We start from the raw sequence: 23,029 nt of genomic DNA on the forward strand, positions 1-23,029 counted from the left end.
GCGGGTGGGCGAGGGAGGAGCAGGTGCGGCTGGCTTGTGGCCATTGCTCACTGCAGGGGCTGGGGAGCGGGGGAGGCAAGGGGATTAGGCAGTCTCCTACAAAAACAAACAACCCACCCCAAACATAAGGTTATGCAACTGTGGGTAAATCCTCATCTCCTCGGGAGACTCTCTCTTTGAGCAGAGACCTCCTAGCAGCCTTCTAGTATCTGAAGGGGGCCTATTGGGAAGGTGGAGAGGGACTCTGGTAGGAACTGTAGTGACAGGACAAGGAGGAATGGGTACAGAGCAGTCTCCTACAAAAACAAACAACCCACCCCAAACATAAGGTTATGCAACTGTGGGTAAATCCTCATCTCCTCGGGAGACTCTCTCTTTGAGCAGAGACCTCCTAGCAGCCTTCTAGTATCTGAAGGGGGCCTATTGGGAAGGTGGAGAGGGACTCTGGTAGGAACTGTAGTGACAGGACAAGGAGGAATGGGTACAGATTGAAAGAGGGGAAATTTAGGTAAGATACTGGGAAGAATTTTTTTACTGTGAGGGTGGTGAGCAAGCTGCAACAGGTTGCTGAAGGAGTTGTGGATGCCCCAACCCTGACAGTGTTCAAGACTGGATAAGTCCTTGAGCAACCCAGGCTAGTGGGAGGTGTCCCTCCCCATGGCAGAGTGGGTCGGGAACAGATGATCTTTAAAGTCCATTCCAACCCCTTAATAAATTCTATGACTCTGTGATTCCTAGAGATGCAGGGATTGAAGTGTTAGAGAAAAGGGGTCCTTCCAAAGGTAAGAGGATGTATCGTGGGGGCATGGCAAGACAGGCAGTGGGTGCTCAGGAGAGACCACATGAAAATCAGGTCATTTCCTTCCCTGGAGGTTCATACAGCTTGCCTGGCAAATCCCTTTGTTTTCAGGCTCTTGTTTTGCTGTATATTTTGACGTAATGATAATTCCTCATTTATGATTCCTTCCTTTCAGGGGATTCCAGAAGCTGCTCCTGTGGGATGTGTGGGGGTCTGTCTCTGCAGCGTGGTGACTGTGCCTCTTTAAAGCATTGACCGCTGTTCCTGATGAGCAGTGGGGAATCAGGAGTCATGTTAGCCTCCTGCAGCACACGGCATTTCTCCCTTGTTGCCAGAGGCTGCTACTCTGAATTGTTCAGACTGCTTTGAACACATGAAGAATGTCACCTTTCAGGCACAGCAGAGCTTAAATGTAGGACTCATGTTAGGGGAACTTGGGGACAGTGAAACAGCTGCCAAGAAGCTGATAACCACCACCTGCATGGTCCCTTTCTGTTCCATCTGCTGGTGTGCCTCTGTGACCTGTCCTTTCTTACAGCAGCATGCACCAGCCTTCGTGTTCAAAATGCAGCAGAATGCAAACTACCCTTTCCACGTCAAAACCCTTCACTGCACACACACTCCTGCCTTGAGGGAGAGGACAAGAGAATGAATGGGATGTGACAGATGTCAGTCACGTCACTTAACGCCTCACTGCAAGGCACTGGGATGCTGCTGCGATGTGGGCAATGTAAGAGGCAGAACAGAATAAATCTGGAAGAGGAATTGAGACAGAAAGATCAAACATAGCCAAGCTGCAATGTCGCTGGGGCACTGGAGTGCAGAGCCTTTGCACTGCAAAATGGTCCTGGGGGTATGTAGTAACTGTGGGCATTGTCTGTGTCAGATGACTGAAGTCAGGGAATGGTTGAAGGTTTTCATTCAAATGAGTGCACTTGGGGATAGTATTTTAAGCAGAACTCAAAAAGAGAGGAAGACAAAGGCCCCCTACTCTGACTCTGTGAATCAGCCTGAATGCCATTAAGGTGTTGCTTCTTTCCATTCTGTTTCGGTCTCCCCAAAAACATTTCTAAGGCTGGTGGTGATTTCATGCTGCCCCTTCAGAGACACTGACAGAGACCCCTTAATGCAGTTTAGGGACTTACTTGTTGGAAATTTTCTCCGAGCCCACATACAGGGCACTCCTCATGAGTCCAGCCCGAGTGCCCAGAAACGCCATCTCAACACCTGCCTCAGTGTCCCTGTGGAACAGAAACACACAGGCAGAAGCAAACAGTTCTCAGAAGAACAGCTGTGATCCCTGCTCCAGGGTGAGGGCCTTTCAAGCTCGAAGCTACATCTGGACACCTGGTCCCAAGTTCATTTGCAATATAACCCACCTACACCAGGAGTGATACTGGCTCCTCCCTGCTAATGGCAACAGGTTGTTACTGGCTGACAACTGGCAGGTTTAAGACTTGCCCTCAGATTTAAACCTTTGAAGTCTGCTTATTTCATTCTTTTTTAAGTAGACCATAAGCTCCTCTGTCCCTGCTAGCTTTGCTCCAGGCTGCTCTCATGAGGCTGAAGTGCAGGAGAGGAACAGCAGAAGGAGAATGGCTGGATCAGGGATGCAGAGAATGGCCAGGGTAGCAGAATGTGAATGAAGAGGGTGTGTTGGTGTAGCTGTTTAAAGCTGTGCTGATAATTGGGTATCCTAGCAGGATTGTCACTGGCTCAGCTTCTGTTGGTGCAGGGATACAAGGAACTGAAATGGGGACAGGAGGCCAGTGGCCATGTGTATCTGTAAGTAACACGTTGTCTGCTGGAAGAAGATCTGTGTGACATGATACAAGATACCACAAGCAACAGGTGCCTCACTGGAAGTAATAAAACAGAAAGTTGTTTGCTGAAGCCAGCCTGTGCAGTACCTGCCTGCGGTTCAATCTGAAGGCACCACCAACAGAGACAAGACTAAACTCCCTTTCTCCGCTGGCAAAACCCTTACCAAACTAAAGGCTCTCCCAAGGAGGCCCAGCCTACTGGAGTTCACTCCCAAGAGACGCTTTTCAAGTTATTTCTAAAGCTATTGTGCTATTTCTATCAGCTTTTGAGCTATTTCTACAGGGTCTTGTATGCTGTGCAAAAGTTTGTGACTGTTTCAGGCACTGCATAAACACACAGCATCTGGAGATGCATCTTTAGTGGTGTTCTACCCATATTTATTTCTCCTAGACTTACAAGGACATATTGAGGGCTAGTGTTGTCCAGTAGGCCTCCATGGGGGCAGTGACCACTGCATCAAACAGCACTTCCTGGACCAACTCTTCATCACCTAAGGAGAGAAAGGAAGAACAAAAATCAGGAGAGAAAGACATCTTTCTCCCTAGATGTTTTAGAGAGTCCCTTGGTGAGGAACACCTGCCTGTCCAGGACAGTGGATCAGTGTGGCACAAAAAAGAGGCCTCCCATTACAGGGCAGAGAAGTGGTCCTAGCACCCTGGGTGGTGGAAAGCATAGGAGCTGATGTCACAGCCAAGATCACAGAATTACAGAATCAATGAGGTTGGGAAAGACCTCTGAGAGCATCGAGTCCAACCTATGACCCAATACCACCAGACCAACCAGACCACACTGAGTGCCATGTCCAGTCTTTCCTTAAACGCCTCCAGGGACAGTGACCCCACCATCTCCCTGGGCAGCTGTTCCAATAACTAATCACCCTTTCTGCGAAGAATTTCTTCCTAATATTCAAAATCATCAGACCCGTTCCCCTCCAAACTCTGTGGAAGGGTGGTGCCCAAACAAGTGTGGGCAAGTGAGAGGCTTTCAACTGAAGTTATTCATTAGACCTTCACTTGACTCTTCCATTGAACAGGCTGTCCATAGCCATTGCCTCAAATCCCTGCCTTGAACTTTCTTCTGGGTATCCTGTAGAGAGGATACCAGCCACCATCTTCCACTCAAGTAGCTTCCTTCAAAACCACTAATGACTTTTTTGTGGCTTCTACTCTGTCCCTTTGCTCACTGGCTTCTCTGTTAGCCCTCCTTCCTTACTGTGAGTCACAAAACATTGTCCTGTCCTGGTTTTCACCAGATGCTCAAGCCAGTCCAGGCTCTGACTCTAATCCCCTTTGCACTGGAGCTAAGAAGCGATTAGGAATCTTCCAGGTATCATCATGTTCTAAATGACGTGCCCCAGAATCCCAGTTCTTTGACCTGCTTTGTTTCTCTATTGCCCTGCTTGCACTAATTGGTGAGAACATGGTGACCATTGTGCAGAAATGCCCCTTTCAGTGCTGTTCTAGGTGGAGCCACCTAGAACACCCATCACTTCAGTGTTTCTGGCACTGAACTTTCTGGGTTGATGTTCCAGGTGTCCCTTAATGTTTTATCTCAAGTTCTCCCAAATTTCTTTGTCACAGATCTCGGGATCCTCCTCTCCATAGTTGTTATTCAAGCCTCAAAATCAGAGCCCATCATGAGATCTTTCCCTCTTCAGGCCCCCCATGTCTAGGATGTGTTCAAATCATATTTTTCCTCCACAGCACTTCCAAGTCTGCGTATTTCTCACCGTCAGCTCTCCTGAAACTTTCCTCTTCCCTGGCCTCTTCAACTCATACATCTCCTCTTTCCAGCCTACCCCAAGGACAGCCAGGAGGGGACTGCTCACATTGTGCAAGAGAGGAAGAATTACCAGATTACAGTTGATTTTACTTTTAAGAGATTCCCATCCTTGTGCCAAAGCTTTGTGCCTGCCTCTCAGGTGCAGCATTACAGGCAAAAGCTTGTACTTGGCACAGCTAAGGGGGCTGAAGGACATCCTAAAACCCAATTGCTGTAAGGAATTCCTGTGTACAGCTGCCCATCTCTGCCCCCTGATAGAGATCCCATTCTTTAGTGGTGCTGTATCAACTGTAGGAAAATGGGACCTGGTGCAAGGGATGAGCAGCAGGGGGAGCAGGAAAGATGATAATCCTGTGACCACTTTTTTCTCCTGGATCAGTTACCTGCTGTGTTTGGAAAACGAAATTAATAATCCTTGTTCTGAAAGAATCCATCTCTCTCTAGAGGGCACCGTGAGTCCTTGGAGGATGATGCCTGGGGTCCCTGGGAAACTGAATCATCTCAGCACTTTTCCTGGCTTCTGCTATTGCCCCCTCTAGCCCAGTCAGTCAGTCTTAAACCTGGTGTGCAGCCCCTGCCAAGCTCCATTCAAGCCTTCCATTTTCCAGTATTTCCTATGTTGAGACCTCCAATAAGGTTGAGTTTTGTGTCAGCTTTGAAATGGAAAAAATCCCCTGACAGAGACAAGGAGGTGGATCCTCAGCTCATTTCCACTTGTGAATTAATCTGGCTTGAGTTCAGTCCTGCCTGTGTGAGCAAATGGCACAGGAGTTCAGTCTGACACCAATCAGTTTGTCACAGTCCCCTCTCCCTTGTGATGGGTACAGGAAGACCCCAGCAGGGCCCTTTCAGTGCCTGGGACTCACATTCCAGGTCAGGCTCCTCTCCAGTGAGGAAACGGATCACAGCCTCCAGCTGGCTGAGCTTTCGGTGGTCGGGATCAATGTCGGTGATGCAGTAAATCCTGGTGGGAAGTGGAGAAGAAGCCCAAAAGGGCAAAGAGAAACAACAGTCAAACAAATGCTCCTGGAAGATAATAACTGCAAAAAGAAAGTCAGCAAGAAACCTTGGTCTACAAAGTCTTTACCATTGCTGCATGTTGTGCCCACTCTAAATCCAACAATGTGACTGTAAGTCAAACCCTACCACTAAACCAAACACCAATTAACCCAACTGCTGTGCTTAGTGGGGCTGCTGTGTTCTCCAGCATAAGCTCACCATGCAACAGAGCTGTTCCAAATCCTGCCAGCAGCCTCCTGCGCTAAGCTGTGTAAGATGTGTACGTGTGCCTGTACAGACAATAACACTGTGATGGAGAGACCTGAAAAGCAGAGGGTCATGTGCAATGTGAGAGCAGACCAGAAGCAGAAAAAATAAAGAGAGGAACAAAATGTGATACGAGGAATGATCCTGCAGTGTGATAGGGTGACAACAAAAGCTGTCCCACAGGGACAACTGCAGGAGCCTCAGGACACAGTTTAGGGAGAAGTGGAAGAATGTATTGGAAATGCTCTGTGCTGTAAAAGAAACCAGTCTTTTAATCCTGTTTCCAATTTTGACCGCTCCGTTGTCAGGACAAGGGAGAGGAAGGGGTTATAAGAGAGAATCAAAACTCATAAAGGGGCTGAAAGGAGTGATTTATGAGAAAGTCTAAGAGAAATGAATATGTAAAGTGTGGTAAGCTGACACCTGAAGTCAGGAGTAAAAGGAGAAGTCGCTGTTTGTGTCTCAAATGTGCTGCTTGTGAAACTTGACAGTGTAATGAGAGGTGAGAAGGGGTGCAGGGATTCTTGAATATAGTTATTTTGGCTTTGATACAGCCTGGGTTCATGTGACTGAGTGGGACTGAATGTTGGGTTCATGAAAACCCCAAACCTCACAGCAATAAATGGAAAGTGCCGTGCTTCACCCTGTTTCATATCCAAACCAAGCAAAACCATAAGTTCTGCTTGCTATTGAAACAGGGGTCATAAATCACCTTCATGTTCACCAGAAGTTAGGTCTAGGCTCAGTTCAGAAGGATGCCAACCAAAAATAAAACTAGAATTTTAAAAAGCATTTGAATCTCTCACCAAGCTTGCAACAAAATTCCCTAACAGGTCTGACATACTGTAGGTTTTGTAAGACAATTCTGAGCAACACGAGGGGGAACAAAGTAAGTCTGAGCACAGAAGACTGAGGATAAATCTCAGCTGTTTCTTAGGAGAGGAATGTGCCAGGTCTTGATGGGATGTCCCAAAGGAAAAGGTGAAACTCAATTGCATGGAGACAACCAGGTCTTTGCAGATACAGCACCTGAACAGCACTGCTTTTTGTCTGGGCCACAGAGGGTGGTGAACTCGAGCCAGATTGCTGGGAACTTTGCCCAAATATCATGACAAAGTCCTGTGTCACTGACAGGATTTCCTCCACTTACCATTCATTTGCTAAAGACAAGTCTGGCTGGAGCAGGTCGTGCAAACCTGAAACCAGAGAGTACATGGAGTATTCAGTGAGGAAGCAGACAGACACATGCAGGCTCTGAAGGAGAAGTGAAGTGGGGACATTCAGAGTAGCTCCCTTGTCCCTTTCAGATTAACCTACCTTCTTCCACTGACGTGTTCCCCAGCAGAATGTACTCCCCGTGCCCCCTGGACAGCACAACACCCAGGCTGTGGGCAAGAAGGAAAACAGAGGGCTTGTCAGCAAGGAGAGGTGGCATTCCCAAACATGACACTGCATTCCCTGCAGTCACAACCCTTAAAGACATTAACTCCCTCCACAGCTATTACACACAAGAACATCACTGGAAGAGGATTAAGTGAGATCCGATTTCAGCACAGGGGGCTAAGGAAACTGTATGCAGAGCTCTGAGGCATTGCTGGTGACAACTATTTTGGCCAACATTGTAGGTCCAGGTCAACGATAACATTTCTCAAATCTGTGCCAGCTTCAAACCATCTCAGCTGGGGGGAAAAAACCAACACCCCCTCCCTCCCCTTCCTCCCCTCCCCCAATTTCATTCATTTGTTATTTGTTGTTTTATAATTTTCAGTGTGTAACAATGTTGAGGTTTTTTAAAGCCATACACCATATTCAGTGGAAATGAAAATTTAAGCTGTCTCATTTCTCTGAAATGAAACAACATGCTTTACCTAAGGTATAGATTTTGGACTCTGAATTTCAGGTAAATCATAATATACCTTTTGAATTGACCCCAAATAATATCCTAATGGCTATAGGAACAAAGAAGTCAGTTATGCCTACTGCTCTACCTATGACTTGTAGCAAGATTTATGAAGAGAAGGGACCAATCTGCTGTCTCTGATCAGACTTCTGATACACTGTATTGGTGCCACATGAGTCCTTGCTCACCTGAAGGGTGTGCCACTGATGTCCGTGAAGAAATAATCATTGGTGAGGAAGAGAACTCGTTTCTGAAATAAGAGGATGAATAAGAGAGACCATCTGACACACCAAGGGCGTAGTGGTGATGGAGACCTGGGATACATGTCCCCAAGGCTAGGCAAAACCAACACCTCACACCCTGCTAGGGCTGGCTGGAGGCAGGGATGAATGTGCAGTATTCAGCACACCCAGCACCCTGGGACTTTCAGGATCCAGGCAGCCACTCTATCTTTCCAATAAGGGCTTCAGATAAACCTTTCTTTGTTCCAGGGCTCCTGCACTGGCTGCAGGAAGGGGTGGGGGGAAGCTGCCCTCCCTCTTGCCTCCTCCATGCACAAGTGCTGGGGCCCTGCTGCTCTTCTGCTAGACACAGCAACCTTGACAGCTTTGCACATCATCATCATCATCATCTCCAGCAGGAGCGGGGCTCAGGGGCAGATAGGAAGGAGGGGTGGAGTTGAAGGAGAGGCAGAATGGCAAATCTACCCTCTGTGTGGGTGGGCAGCCAGGGCCAAATCTCCCCACTCCTGTGGGAAACACTGATATTCCTGACATTTGCTTTCATGCCAGAGTGGAACAAAACATTAGCATATTCCAATTTTGTTTAAAAAATCAGTACAAAAAAAATTTACATTTTCAATTTGGAAAAAAAGTGCTGTTTCAAATCCAAGCCATTCTGATTCCCATGCAAATATTTTTTTCAGACTGACATTTCAACTGAAGACATTTCAGATTATTGAAAGCTGCTTCAGAACTTCATCTGTTTGCCAGACTGGCCTTTTCCTGTAGGAAAGTGTTGATTTCAGTGGAACTCTTTTCCAAAGGAGAAAAGTTTCTGGAAAGTTTCTATCCAAGCCTTATGCCAGTATATGAACCCTAATATGTTTAAAATCCTAGACCCAGTCTGAGAACGAGGTGAGAGGATGTGTGTGGGAGACAGGGGAGTGAACACAGAAAACTCAGTGTTCCCCAGGGAAAGTTGTGCCTGCTCTGACCTGCTCGAGCTGTGCAGCCCTGGAAGTGGAGCGGGGCACAAAGGGCTCCAGCTGCACAGTGTGCACCAAGTTTGTGCTCGCTGGGCTGATGGGGCTGGGGGATATCGTTAGGTGTGATGGGGATTCAGGATATTGTTAGGTGAGGAGGTGGCAGGTAGCTTAGCCCCTTTCTCCTCTCTCTGCCTCCATCTGTGGCAACTGTACTGCTGAACAACAGGATCTTCTGCTGTGCCAAGACCACACAGAGTCACCAAGGTTGGAAAAGACCTCTGAGATCGCTAAGCCCATCCTTTGACTTATCACCACCTTGTCAAGTAGACCATAGCACTGAGTGCCGTGTCCAGTGGTTTCTTGAACATCTCCAGGGATGGTGACTCCACCACCTCCCTGGGCAGTCCATTCCAATTTTTAAATAACCTTTTCCATGAAGTTATTTCTCTCAATGTGCAAGATCTTCCAAAGGGCTGTGATACCCCCAAAGAATGTCACTTGGTGGTGTTTTGGTGGCTGTGGGTGGTACAAAACCCTCCCTTTTCTTGCCTGTCTGATCTGATGATGGATGCAGGGAGGCATGGAAAAGACCTGGCCACTACTCTGAGACCCTTTCTTTTAGCAGGGCTTGTTCTGCTCATCATTTTCCCCCCTAACGTGCCCCTCTTCTGGTGTGTGCCCAGCCATCCCCAAGACAGCTGAAGGTACCCTCACTTATCCAGGGGATGGAAGAGAAGCAGAGGCACCCTTGAGCCAAGGGGGGCTGAGGATGATCAGGCAGGACTTTGCTGCATAGTGAGGATCAAGGGAGAAGAGCCTGGGCATGTTGGCACAGTGACAGGACGGCGGACTGCCATCCCCTGCAGTCTGGGAACACGTGGCTTTCCAGACTGGATGCTGTGCTAGGCATCCAGGCCTGGCTATTGCCATTTCCAGAGCTTTGCCACAGCTTCTACCCGTGTCCTCTCTCTTTTGCTTTCACATTCACAGCCCTTCTGTACTCAAGCTGCAAGCAAAGGCAGTTCTGCCACTAGATCTCCCTAACGACTGCCTCTTGTATTTGTTCCTTATTTTTCCCTCTCTACCTCACTCTGTTCTCGATACCTTCCTGAAATCAATGTGGGGTATTGACATTTACATGGCTGACAGAATAATTTCTATCCCCTTCACTCAGGTCTTCTCTGCACAGTCTGGCTGCCTCATTCTCTTTGTTTCAAGGCTCTGTCAGCACTTTCTTTGTTTCGATGCTGCTCTGCTTCATCAGCTAGCAGAGTACAAGTGGGAATTACTGAGCTTCATTTCTGGTTTCCACGCCATGTGTATTCTGATAACAGTAAAACTGTCACATACTCAGCCTCAGTCCCCTACTGTGCTTCATAAGGCTTCCAGAGCTGCAGAATGAAACAAATAATATCTCTTTACCAAGGCTACTTTTTATTATCTTCTTTTTCCCCTGGCTAGGGGAGCAGAAGGATGTCTCTAAAATATTGAACTACAAAGATTATCATTGGATGACTCAGAAGAAGTGTTACTGAGGGTGCACAAAGAGGTTAAACTAGCAAAATAAGCCATCTAGACCTACAAAGAATAGATCTTGCTTTAAAACCTTGATTACTTTTCTGACAGAATAACTAAGGTAATGGATGAAGGAAATAAAGGATATGCAATATATCTGGGTTTATATAAAGTACTTGAAACAGCTTCTCATGAACGTTTATTCCAAAGAATCGGTTAAAGTGGGCTTAAATAAGATATGGAGGGAGAACCAGCTGCAGCACTGTAAACAAAAAGAAACAGTAAACAACAGGCCATCAGGTGAAAAAAATCTAATGGGAGGAACAGAATCTGCCTTAGCAGCCCTTCTGCACAGGGATCTATCTGTAAGACAAAATAGAACAACATTTCTCTGCATACTGAAAAAAGTGTCTCAACAGCCCTTAAAATTAGAAAGGCTGGATGAAAAGGAGAAGTGGGTTCCATGTGGAAAAATGGCAACTGGAAAAAATAGCTAAGAAACACAGAAGTGAGGGTGGCAGTTCCAGCGCAGCCGTGGGAGGGAACAAAAATTGAAGGGACAGCAGAAAGGAGATTGGGGGCTCCCTGTTCAGAAATACCCTATTGCAGAGAATAGCTGCTTTGTACACAGCAACAGGGAAACAGGCACATAATTCAGTGAAGCCCTGGTACTTGTGCACCAGAAACGATAGAAGAATCAACAGAACAGTCATAATAGCTGAGAAGTGTGCAAATATTTCAAATGCAGATGTTGGCAAAGCCCAGGAGACAAAAGGCAAAGCCATTGACAGGTACCTGAGCGTTGCAAACACCAAGAAAAGAGAGAAAAATATTAGTGACAAGATCTAGCAGGACAAGCACTCAGAGGAAACAGAGGGGTGTCTTCATTAGGAAATGGCACCATTTCAGCAGTGGCTGGGAGCATTTGGTTTGTTGGAATTGGTGCTGACTGTGGCTTAGCATGGGAGCAGTTCAGCCAGCTGCTGAAAAAAATGCCCTCTATAAAGGATGGAAAATTTTCCTGAAATATGGAAGACTTCTGGGCAGTGTAACTTGCAGGACTCTGGAATACTTCCTAACAGGAAACGATGAAAGCCAAAATCTTTGAGAGAGTTAAATAAACGTGAATGAAAAAGTACCAGTGAACATAAACGTACAAGATAATTTCACACTGACTCCATAGGAAGATGTATAACCCTGCCCTAGAGCTGGTAGGGAGTGTTCAAAAGTCTCCATTTCACTAAGGCTTTTCATAAAACCTCTGCAAATATTTGCATAGAAATTTAATCCTGGACCTGGATAAAGGGAATCACAGTCTGACGAAGTGAGGGACTAAGTTTTCATGAGTGGTTTTGGGTAGGGAGAGAGGGTGGCAAAATAGTCTCCAAATCTCGTTCTAAGTCAGTTCAGCATTCTAACTCTTGAAGATCTCTGATTCATTTCACAGCCCTATAAACAATGAACAACATGCTTTTTGGCTTTGCCTGGACAAAGTAGGGAGCTGAGAGACGTTTCCAATGCCTTTCCAGGAGCAGAATATTGGTAGGTGTAATGAGCACTTCTAATGATGCTCTCTTGTATGTCTTTAGCACATGCGTTATATACGTGGTGAAACAATAAAATCCTCACGCTCAGGAATGCTGAACATTAAAAACCACATCCTTTGTGGTTTTTCAGCATCCACTTCCCATCCACTCCCCTGTGTGACCTGAACAGAAGGATAATTTCTTACCCCTTTGTCCACGGGGACCTTCACATCCATAGAGAGGTAGCCTGTTTCCCCATTGATCATAGCAGTTCTCAGCTGCAGAGGTGAACAAGCTTGGTATTAGTGACTCCAGGCAGGGCAGAGCGGGAATGAACAGAGCCACTTGTCATTAACACACATGGGCTGGCAGAAAGAATCACTGTTGGTTCCCTCTCCTCCCCAGCTCTGTCTTGCTTCTTTTGAACAGAAAACCTGTTTGCAGTGATCAAAATCCTTGTACGGTCAAGCTGATAAGTGATAAAGAATAGTAATAGTTTATCCTGAAAGCTTGTTGATATGTCTTTTTAGCAAAAAGAAAGGATCTGGAATCTATGAAATTGCCAGTCCCAGTTACAGACTTCACTGTTTGGCAGCCAGAAATTCATTAGCACAGTGCTTTAAGAGCCTGGAAGAGGAGAAAACTGAGAAACCCACTAACTCCCTCAGACTGAATCCAAAGCTCTTTGACATTTTTAAAACTGATTTATAAATTATAGGCTGTATTCAGCACCACTTCTGAGGTGCAGCAAAGCAGCTGTTTAGCACAGCAAAGCAAGACTGTGTGAGAGCAGGATAGGCAGTGAGGAGACCACTTTATTCAATCCAGGTTCCAAAAGTAAAATGTAATCTTCACAGTGACTCCCAGCCTCTTGCAAGAAAGATCCAGGAAATTTTTCCATAAATACAGAGGCTTTGACTTCAGGTCCAGCCTGCCAGAGCATATCAAGTCTATTGCTTCAGGCTGGATAGAAAAAAATAGGTGGAAAGTAACTTACTCATTCACAAATTGTTTCCTTACTTCCAGAGACAGGCCCCCATTCAGGTGCTAGCCAGTCTCAACTGCACTGGCTTTACAAGGCCACGGTTTTGTTTATTATGGCTGTTTGATGTGGGTTATTTACAGACCTAGAATATGAAGCTCACGTTTCCCAAGGCCCACATCTTGGAAATGAAAACACTGACTGGTACTATTACTCCTTTTTGGCTAAGAGTGTTTGACCTCCTTCCAGAGCCTCGGCATACTCTCTGTTCTGGTCTGACAGCCTGCAGGATTTGCTGTGGGTTCTGGGTTTAGAATCATAGAATATCCTGAATTGGAAACAAGGATCATCAAGTCCAGCTCCTGGCCCTGCACAGCACCATCCCCAGGAGTCACACCCTGTGCCTGGAGCGTTGTCCAAACGCTTCCCGAGCTCCGTCAGGCTGGTGCTGTGCCCAGTGCCCAGCCACCCTCGGGGGGAAAAACCTTCTCATGAGACCCAACCTAAACCTCCCCTGGCACAGCTTCGGGCCATTCCCTCGGGTCCTGTCCCTGGTCACTGCAGAGAGGAGACCAGTGCCTGCCCCTCCTCTTCCCCTCTCAGGGAAGCTCTAACAGCAGTGAGGTCTCTCCTCAGCCTCCTCCAGGCTGAACAGACCAAGAGACCTCAGCCACTCCTTGTATGGCTTCCCCATCAGACTGTGGCCCTTTTTCCTCTCACACTGTGAATATCCCTGTGTTGCTTTACAGGCAAGCCCAAGCCCTTGCTGCTGCCTGGCTGCAAGTGGCATCAGTTGGCATTTTCCAGGCAATGCCATCTTCCCTCCCCTGGATTTCTTTTTAGCAGCTGGCTGTATTACACATCATTAGCACTTGGGCATTTTTTTCCAGTCTGAATGTGCTGCTTATCAGTGTTGCTGAGATTATACTGCAACTGATGTTGAGTCTGTCATTGATCTAATACCATAGCTACAAATCGGAGTGTTGAAATGTTGGCAGCTTTCTACTGCAGTGGGTGTATCTTGAGAGTCTCTAGACTTGCTGAAGTCACACTGCAGATATCACTCACGTCACTGAATGTCTCTGCACCCTCAGCGACTGCAACCTTTCTTTCTTCTGGAAGATGCAGTACAAGAACACAAAGTGGCTTTTGTTTTTCATGCTGGCTTCATGACGTTTTTTTTCCCCTGGATAGTTTTACTCTGGTTGCCTATAGAACCTTACACTTGGTATCATATTTGCATTCAGGTGTCAGTGTTAGCTGGTCAGATAGGAACCCGTTAGCCAAATAAATATCAGAGCAAAGCAAATTCCTTTCATTTCCTGGACTTTTTTTTATTTTTTATTTTATTTTTTTTAATAGCAAACTAGGCAAAGAGGAACAGATCTAAAAGTGGCTCCAGTGAGAGAGAAAACTACAGTGGGAGCAAAGTCCTATAAGAGATCAGTGAACCTATACAAAGCTGCTGGCAACTTGCATCTTGATGGTTCCACTGTATGTAGGACCTCTTTATTTTTGTCTTGCTTTCCATGTTACACAGCCAGTTCTGCTGTGTTCCCTTTCTCAATTTGCCACTCTTCCACTTCCCAAGTTCCTTTGATGTTGCCTTTGTACTTGGCCTGCACTAGTGGCAGTAGCTACTTTAATCCTCTTGCTGCTCTGTTTGTCCTACCTGTTTAAGTGGATATCTATAGCATCAGATCCGTTTATCTCAGCAGTCTCCCCTGTAATCCAGAAGCATGTGTCTCACAGCTAATTCTATCTTACTCCAAATTCAGTTCTTATCTTAGTAATTTAAGTATCTATTTCCTCCTAGTTCTGAGTAAAATGAAACCAGCCACAGAAGAACCTCTCTTTATTCTGATTTTGTCTGGGTTCCTAGATGTGCAAAGCAGCAATGTGCAGCTATTAAAGGTGCATGCTGTTTCTTCTTTATCACTTTTTAATAATTTTGCTCCAAAGACAGTAGAGAAGGTTCTTTTTTAATCTTTTTCCTCTGGTCAGTTATTGTTTTCAGTGCAATAAGGTGGTTTCTGGATTTTTTTTCCACCCAAGTGTCTAAGTCCTTTATCCTCTGTGTCCACTATTAATAGTGACTGCAAGCTTTAGTCTCTTGATGAATGTACTTTCTTTCCTTGTTGCAGATCTCGTTAGTTGAGTGGCTTCAGCTGCATCTCACATTCTGCATGGATGGGTGACATCACAGGGCACTGCCACACTCCTCAACTACTCTGGCTCTGTATTAAGGCAGCATCAGAGCCTTGTACACACAGACTGGCTCCCTGGAGCATCCTCCAAAGTGCTTCCTTCCTCCTCCCAGCACTTCTCCTTCTTTGTTCCACGAGAAGGAAGACTCATACTGGGAAGGAAGACAAGCACTTGGTAGGGGAGCTTCATGCTTTGTCCTCTTGTAGACCACCTGTCTCTTAGCCAGAGCCAGTCAGGCACAGAAAACCACCAGGAGTGCCCACTGCTCCCCCACACCTTCTGTACGGGCACACAAAGTAGTAGAAAGAAGGTGCTACAAAAAAGGCTGAATTCACTTTCTGATACTCACTATTTCATCCCGGTCTTCCCACTCTACTTCTGAGAGATCTACACTGTTGTAGTTCGGCTTAGGCTTCAGTTTCTTTCCTTCTTTATACTGGCATTTAAAAAGAAAAAAAAAAGAAAAAAAGGAAGAAAAATACTCAAGTAAGCAGCTAGATAACTTCCTAAGCTAAGCCTTTAAGAACTGGTGTGTAATTTGAAAAATAGGGGTGTCTCATTTATTCTCTGACGAGGAAGGCAGCGTTTGTGCAAGTATCTCCTTGGTCCCATGTCACGTATTTCTGTATGCAGGCTGCTAGGGGCTAGGGGAGTTCGAGTGGGACAGGCTGCTCCAGGAGCAAGGGACAGACAGGAACACAGCTAAACGTGCAGGTGAAGGCTGTGGCCTTCTTCTAAACAGATCAGTACAACACATTTGCCTGCAGGAAATCAGGTTTTTCCCTGCAGCTAAGAGTATAATCCCATTAACATTATAATACCAGCAGGAGATCTCTTCTGATGGGAGTCAGGCTTTGACTCCGCTGATGGGAGACTTTTCACCTGGAGCTAATTGACGCAAGATTCCACTAATCTCCGGGGTGAGGGAAAAGGCGTGAATGGGACTAGGAGAGGCCAATTTACGGTGGAAGGATGAAGCAGCGCCCTCGTCTAGCTTTGCCTTGCCCCGCCTTGCAAACACGGCGTGTCCCTTCTCTTCGCACCCTGAAGCAGCTCCCCGTGCCTGTGGTCTCGCTGTGCGAAGCTGCCTTTTTGAAGACAGCTGCTGTGGTGGCCCTCTCTCTTGTGGTGACCACACTAATGCTTACAGCTGTGTGCAGGTGGCTTTGTGCTGACCAGCACGTGTCTGAAATGGAAAATCATCGCGTGCCCGGGCACCTCAGCAACGAGGCCAGCTGGTCCTCGGGCTCCTGGGTGCCTGTATGTCAGAGGCTGGTGGCCTTCACAGCTCAAAAAGCCCAAAGAAATCAGAAGCAGCACTGAAAGTCACTGTTTTCAAGGCAGCAAAGGTTCTCAGATCCACAGCTCTACGTACCAAGGGACGGAGGTCTGGGTGTGAAAGGATGTAGCCGTTGTTGGTGTTCAGGAAGGCGTATCCATGGACACCCAGCTGGAGAAAGAGGCAACAGAATTATCAGAGCTTTAGCTACAAACACTGCTGTGGAATGGGCGCTACTGATACCCTGGCACCACCAATATTGAGAAGTATTTCCCTTTTAAAGGTATTGATCAGCAGAAGATAGAATCCATCCCAAAGCAGGTATCTGTCTGCTCTGTCTGCACTTGGATGCACACAAGGATGTGCAGGTAGTAGGTTTCTGTACACATTCAGAAAAATATGCCCTGCTAGAGCCTGACTGTCATCGTGGACAATTACCACGCAGAGGCAGACTGAGCTCTCCAGAGCAGGCACAGCAGAGCTGCACAGGGAATGGGCAATGACGGGCAATGTTGCAAACAGCACAGAAACAGTGGGGACAGGTCTGTGTGCCCATCACTGCACCGCAGAGCACCGAATGCACAAGTGAGGATGAATCTCACTGATGGCTTCCCTGGAAACCCGGTCAGCCTTCAGAGGAGCTCTGCGCTATGTTTCAGTATTGGCAAGACCAGACCTAACCCAGGCCAATTGTACAAGCCTGTAGTCTTAAAATGCTGTTTAAGGAATAGCAGAATCTAACAAGAGCAGACACTGGCTGACCTGATCTGCGAGCGATTTCCGAGAGAGCAGTTACTCAGCTCAAGCCCATATATAATGCAAGTTCCAGCTACACCCTGAGTTGCTAAAAGACTGCAGAAAGCCTGTGCTTGCCAAAACAAGAGGTGTCTCAAGGAAAACAATAATGGATAAGGTTTCTGTCTTCAATAAAAAAAGTTGCACCTTTATTTTCCTATAGAGCCAATCCAAGAGGGATTACAGTAGGGAAGTGAGGAGGTAAGTCATTTACAATCTGTCTGTGCATTCAGGGAATCAGTTCTGTATTTCACACGTGCCAGACCAAAACTTTGGACCGTCTCTATGTGAAGCAGTTTTTTGAAAAGCACACTTGGCTTAACTGAGTGTGGCAAGAATGAAACCAAGACACTGGATCAGCAAATTTCTTTTTTGGCCTGTAAAAGCTGAAATTTCCCAGCCCAGTAAAAGCACGATCGTTAATGTACAAGCTCCAGAGGGCTGGGACTCTGGAACTGGTCCTTTTGGAACCCATATGCCAGGGAATTCGAGTTGAGGATCCTACATTTCCAAACTGGTCTGGAGTTGGAAGAGTTTCTGAGAAGATGTGTCCTGCCTCTGATATGAGGAAATCCAAATTTTTTCCCCCTCCTTTCCTGGCACTGCTTGGAGGAAAGGACAGCAACCCTCCTTAGCCCAGAAGAAAAATTATTGTCTATCTGTCCTTTGAGTGACATGGAGAAAGGAAGATGAAAAGGCATTATTCTTATAGAGACCATAATCATACAAAAATTGGCCCAGACCAGCCAGCTTTGCATGCTGAAGGCAGGCACCCTGGCATGCACAGTCCCAGGGTTGTCCGAAGGATCATTTCCTGCAGCTGCCTGTTCATTGTCTGCCCTGCATCCATGTCTGGAAGTGCCACAGAAATTCACAGCTTCTGACAGCACTTTCAGTCCTGTGAGTCTTCAGCAATCGGATTCTGGACAACTGCCTCACTGGTAGTAGTTGTCTGATAGTTATTTAAGAGAAACCGAGAACTTGAAATGTTGGCTCAAATTGCCAGATTTCATGGTGGTCCTTGGATGTGCTCGTTGTCTCCTGGTGTGCAGCCTGACTGAGCAAAGGGTCACTGCACGGAATTTACAGCAGAAACCAAACCAAACAGTGCACCTCTGGGGGAATTTCCTAGGGATGAACATTTTTTTTAAGATACACTGAACGTAGAGCTAATGGAAAGTTTTTTGACTAACAATTCTGGAGAGCAAATACTCTATCCAGGTACCGCACTGAGTGAGAGCCAACTTTCTGTATGCTGTCCTGCCAAGAAACCATCATGCTGATCTGGAGAAAGGAACCTCTAGGCATGACAGGAGAGTTGGCTCTCCACAATCCATTCAGCCCTCAGTTTTTCTGCTAAGAATATTGACAGTGAAACGAGAACATTTTTTGCCAGCTGGCATGGCAACTCTTGCCCACTGGGAACTGGATATAAAACTTTAATTCTTCTAAGGCTGTCATCTCTGAGGGATCTAGGTTGGTGACCATCAGCATGCAAAGGTTCTATGACCTTTTGCCAACCTGCTGGATCACCCAGTCCTTGTTTTCCTGAAGCAGCCTAAAAGCTTGTAATAGTGAATGATTTCATATGTGCTGTACAGAAACCACACACCACTCCACTGAACAACTCTTCCTTTATGCTGGTAGTTTTTTTCTGCAGAGCAGAGAAATGGCTTTTCAGTCGTGCCCGTGGAAGTATGAGTAGTGACTCTGCTGTGCAAAGGAGCAAATTGCATTAGCTCAGTCTTACCTTATACCGTGGAGCAAGTTTTAACAGCTCTCTCAGTGGTACATCGGAGCCCACCACACCCAGAAGAATGCCATGGGATCGCTTTAAAACAAAGGAGAATCCTTTTTCAGAAGAAAGACCTGGGTAGCTTTCTACCTGAAAACACGTTATTGTCTCCCTAGTAGTCTCTCACCTGTCCCCTCTAGGCTTGTGAGAATGTGTTTATTCAAAACCAATTAACATACTTCAAAAAGTCCAAAGAGGTTATTCCAGTGTTTATGCAGAAGAGTATTTCTACACAACACTAGTCAGTATTGGTTACTGCGATTCAGAAGTAACATAAAATCACTGGGAACAAGGTTTGAGGGCAAACCCCTGCATTCAGTATGTGTAAATACCAATAAGGTCAAGACAATAATGCAAACCAACATGAATGGGTTGATAAATTGGGCCAACTAAATCAAATGCCAAATACAAAACTGTTAACCTAGAAAAAAGGATATCTCCCCTCCATGACATGGGGATCTGGTTGTTTAATGAGCATCTGGAGAGCACAATGGAGAATTACACACAGGCTCCCACTGCAGTGCTGTGCTAATGCAGGCTAAGGCCAGCCCCAGGTGGAGAAGGCAGACAGTTGTTTGTAGGACCTGGATGAAGAGTTTGTCCCTCATACAGCAATGGTAAGGTACCATTTTCCAATTTAAAAGGATGCTGAGAAGTTAGAAGTGGTGCAGAAAAGAGTGTCTAAAGGGTTTCAAACCCCAGAGGAAATGCCCTTATCAAATAACCTAAATGATTCAACCTTTTAATCTTATCAACATGGACAGGTTTGACTTTATGGCAGTGTACTTTATGCTGGTAGTTTTTTTCTGCAGAGCAGAGAAATGGCTTTTCAGTCGTGCCCGTGGAAGTATGAGTAGTGACTCTGCTGTGCAAAGGAGCAAATTGCATTAGCTCAGTCTTACCTTATACCGTGGAGCAAGTTTTAACAGCTCTCTCAGTGGTACATCGGAGCCCACCACACCCAGAAGAATGCCATGGGATCGCTTTAAAACAAAGGAGAGAATCCTTTTTCAGAAGCAAGACCTGGGTAGCTTTCTACCTGAAAACACGTTATTGTCTCCCTAGTAGTCTCTCACCTGTCCCCTCTAGGCTTGTGAGAATGTGTTTATTCAAAACCAATTAACATACTTCAAAAAGTCCAAAGAGGTTATTCCAGTGTTTATGCAGAAGAGTATTTCTACACAACACTAGTCAGTATTGGTTACTGCGATTCAGAAGTAACATAAAATCACTGGGAACAAGGTTTGAGGGCAAACCCCTGCATTCAGTATGTGTAAATACCAATAAGGTCAAGACAATAATGCAAACCAACATGAATGGGTTGATAAATTGGGCCAACTAAATCAAATGCCAAATACAAAACTGTTAACCTAGAAAAAAGGATATCTCCCCTCCATGACATGGGGATCTGGTTGTTTAATGAGCATCTGGAGAGCACAATGGAGAATTACACACAGGCTCCCACTGCAGTGCTGTGCTAATGCAGGCTAAGGCCAGCCCCAGGTGGAGAAGGCAGACAGTTGTTTGTAGGACCTGGATGAAGAGTTTGTCCCTCATACAGCAATGGTAAGGTACCATTTTCCAATTTAAAAGGATGCTGAGAAGTTAGAAGTGGTGCAGAAAAGAGTGTCTAAAGGGTTTCAAACCCCAGAGGAAATGCCCTTATCAAATAACCTAAATGATTCAACCTTTTAATCTTATCAACATGGACAGGTTTGACTTTATGGCAGTGTAGAAGATACTTCCCACGAGAACTTACTAAAGGGTACAGGCTTTTTAATCTAACAGAGGAAGCCATTATGACAGGAAGGTGAGGTCAGACAAATTAAAAGCGGAATTTAGACACCAGTTTTTCATGAAGAGTTAGAAACCACAGTGGAGAGAGCTTGGGGCTGGATGCCTTTCTTCAGTGATGCTTTTGCCAAAACCAGGGTATTTAGCTCATCTATGTGAGATGTAAAGATCTGCAATAAAATGCAGACTAGACAAGGTAATCACTAGAAGAGGTAATCACTAGAAGAGGTAATCACCTCTTCCAGCCTGAAATTTTAGGGTCTGTGAACTAGGCTCTGAAAATGGAACGGATAAAACAAGGAGAAGTGTTGTATTTAAGGGGTATTTTGAAGAAATAGCATCCAGAGGAAATGATGGACTATCATTCTGACAGATAAATTATCAGCCACGCACCCTACCAGAGGTCTGCTGCCTTCCCTAATGGCTGGATGTTCATTCAGAGGCCCTTTAAAACCCCACAAGTCCCGCTGCATCCCGTGCCCTCTGCCGGCAGAGGAGAGCGAGCCCACGCCCACTCACTCACCGTCTCATTCTTCTTGCTGAAGACGGGCATGGCCACTGTCGTCATGAGCAACAGGCTCTGAGCCTGCGATGCAAAGAGCTGCCACGGGACAACAGGATGGGTGTTAGCGAGTGCAGGACCCCAGAGAGCCCCAGGGAAAGGCGCTGCAATTCCCAAGGACCCAGATGTTGACTGCAATTGGCCACCTCCTTGCCTCCCACACTTCTTGAAGAACAGATGGCAGCACTTTTAAATACTGGGTTGTGGGATGGACGCTTGCTCGTGTGGGGTGATGAGGATGGGATGAAAGCCAGTGAAATGCGTTGAAGAGTTGTTTTAATGAAGAGACAGGAACGTGTAGAAGTGGTGGCACAATTCGTATCCACCACTCTTTAAGAGTGTACACATGAGCACTTCCACAATGAGTGCAAAAACCACCAACAAGGAGCACAGCACAGAGAAAAGCAACGCAAATATGAGCAAAACCACAAACAAGGTATCATCTACACTACAAACATATGAACACCACAAACGAAAAACACCACAGACAAATATTTAAATGACACAAATACACACAAAGCCTACTTATATATACTTGTCACTCAACCCTCTAAGCTTAGGAAAAAGAGACAAAATCATGATCCAACAGATAACACCACAGTGAGCTATCTCTATGAGGGACACGGGACATGCATGTATAATGGCATAACAGATGCTCCCAATTCAACAGAAGACAGATGCTCCAAAAGCACACATGAGAGGAGGTAAAACAGGCAAGCCATATGCAAAGGAGTCTCCCAAACATGCCTAGCTATCAAAAGACTCTAATCCTTTGCTGCCAGTAGCATCCATCATTCCAACTCTCATTTGGTCAAGTAAGGAAGGCAAGGAAGGACCTCCTGTCCCTATTACAGAACATGCTGGGAGCCATAAAGGAGCCAGCCAATAACCTATAGGGTCACTTGATGGAGATTTGAACTTGGTATCTTGAGTTACTAGGCTGGATGATTTTTTGTGGAAACTTCCCGTTCACAGCAAGACTCACACTAACACACAGCAAGCAAACTTCTCCTGCACTTCTTGGACGTAGGGGACACGAGATCAGGTGAATTAAACTACTGCACAACACAGCCCTACCTACTCTGAACCAACAGCACAGCACAGCTCTCCAGTACATCCAGCACTTCCTCTCCTTGCCAGCGTGAGAGGACTCTGCGTGCTGCAGCCCCCACCCCCTCCAGATGTACAGGCCAGCTGTGGCTGTGGAGGCCAGCACTCACACACTGACGGGCACTGGGGAAACAGCACGCTCACAAAACACAGGGTGCAGTTACCTCCTCAGACTGTGGCAGCTGGTGAGAGACATGGACGAACACATAAATGAATACATGAATGCAGGAATGAATCAAAGACAGGAGAGGAAGGGACAGAGGAAGAGAATGGCAAGCCAAGACAAGAGGCACGAAAAGAGATGAAGAAAAAAATGTGCGGCAAACAAATCCCTGTGGCTGCCTTGGGAAGTGCAACCCTATACACCAGTGCCAGGGGTGGCAAGTCTGCTGATAAAATAAACTTCCTGGGTAATTAGTACCATTTCTGGAGGTTTTGATTAGTACCATGTCCCAGCCCTCACTTGGCACAGTTCAGGCAGCAGAAGATAACCCCATGTCACCCTCACAGAGCCAAATGTCTTCCCACAGGGCAGGCCTGAGACAAAGCAGGGGGCACTGGGAGTGCTGACTGTCTGGTCCTTTGCAATGTGTCCTTTGCCCACAGGGCTGGGCTCAGGACCACTGTGGTGAGTCGGGTCATGCTAGTTTAAGGAAGGGAAGAGAGAGCCTGCTGCACCAGCTGA

The 23,029-nt window shown here is 46.3% G+C and overlaps 1 protein-coding gene across 1 annotated transcript in view; it reads right to left on the reverse strand.

The window, feature by feature from the left end:
• Positions 1 to 23,029, reverse strand: part of CACNA2D4 (calcium voltage-gated channel auxiliary subunit alpha2delta 4) — a gene marked incomplete at both ends in the record, with an annotated part of 126,706 nt that overhangs the window by 72,859 nt on the left and 30,818 nt on the right. Inside the window, 12 exons of the mRNA XM_017726195.1 lie at positions 1,945 to 2,040; positions 3,020 to 3,113; positions 5,272 to 5,369; positions 6,822 to 6,867; positions 6,989 to 7,056; positions 7,760 to 7,821; positions 12,026 to 12,097; positions 15,359 to 15,445; positions 16,385 to 16,459; positions 19,781 to 19,861; positions 21,196 to 21,273; positions 22,509 to 22,526. Coding sequence (XP_017581684.1) covers positions 1,945 to 2,040; positions 3,020 to 3,113; positions 5,272 to 5,369; positions 6,822 to 6,867; positions 6,989 to 7,056; positions 7,760 to 7,821; positions 12,026 to 12,097; positions 15,359 to 15,445; positions 16,385 to 16,459; positions 19,781 to 19,861; positions 21,196 to 21,273; positions 22,509 to 22,526 — 875 coding nt within the window. The remainder of the gene's footprint in view (positions 1 to 1,944; positions 2,041 to 3,019; positions 3,114 to 5,271; positions 5,370 to 6,821; positions 6,868 to 6,988; positions 7,057 to 7,759; positions 7,822 to 12,025; positions 12,098 to 15,358; positions 15,446 to 16,384; positions 16,460 to 19,780; positions 19,862 to 21,195; positions 21,274 to 22,508; positions 22,527 to 23,029) is intronic.

The sequence above is a fragment of the Corvus brachyrhynchos genome, unplaced genomic scaffold (assembly GCF_000691975.1).
Source record: "Corvus brachyrhynchos isolate BGI_N302 unplaced genomic scaffold, ASM69197v1 scaffold191, whole genome shotgun sequence".
In the NCBI taxonomy this organism is placed as follows: domain Eukaryota; kingdom Metazoa; phylum Chordata; class Aves; order Passeriformes; family Corvidae; genus Corvus; species Corvus brachyrhynchos.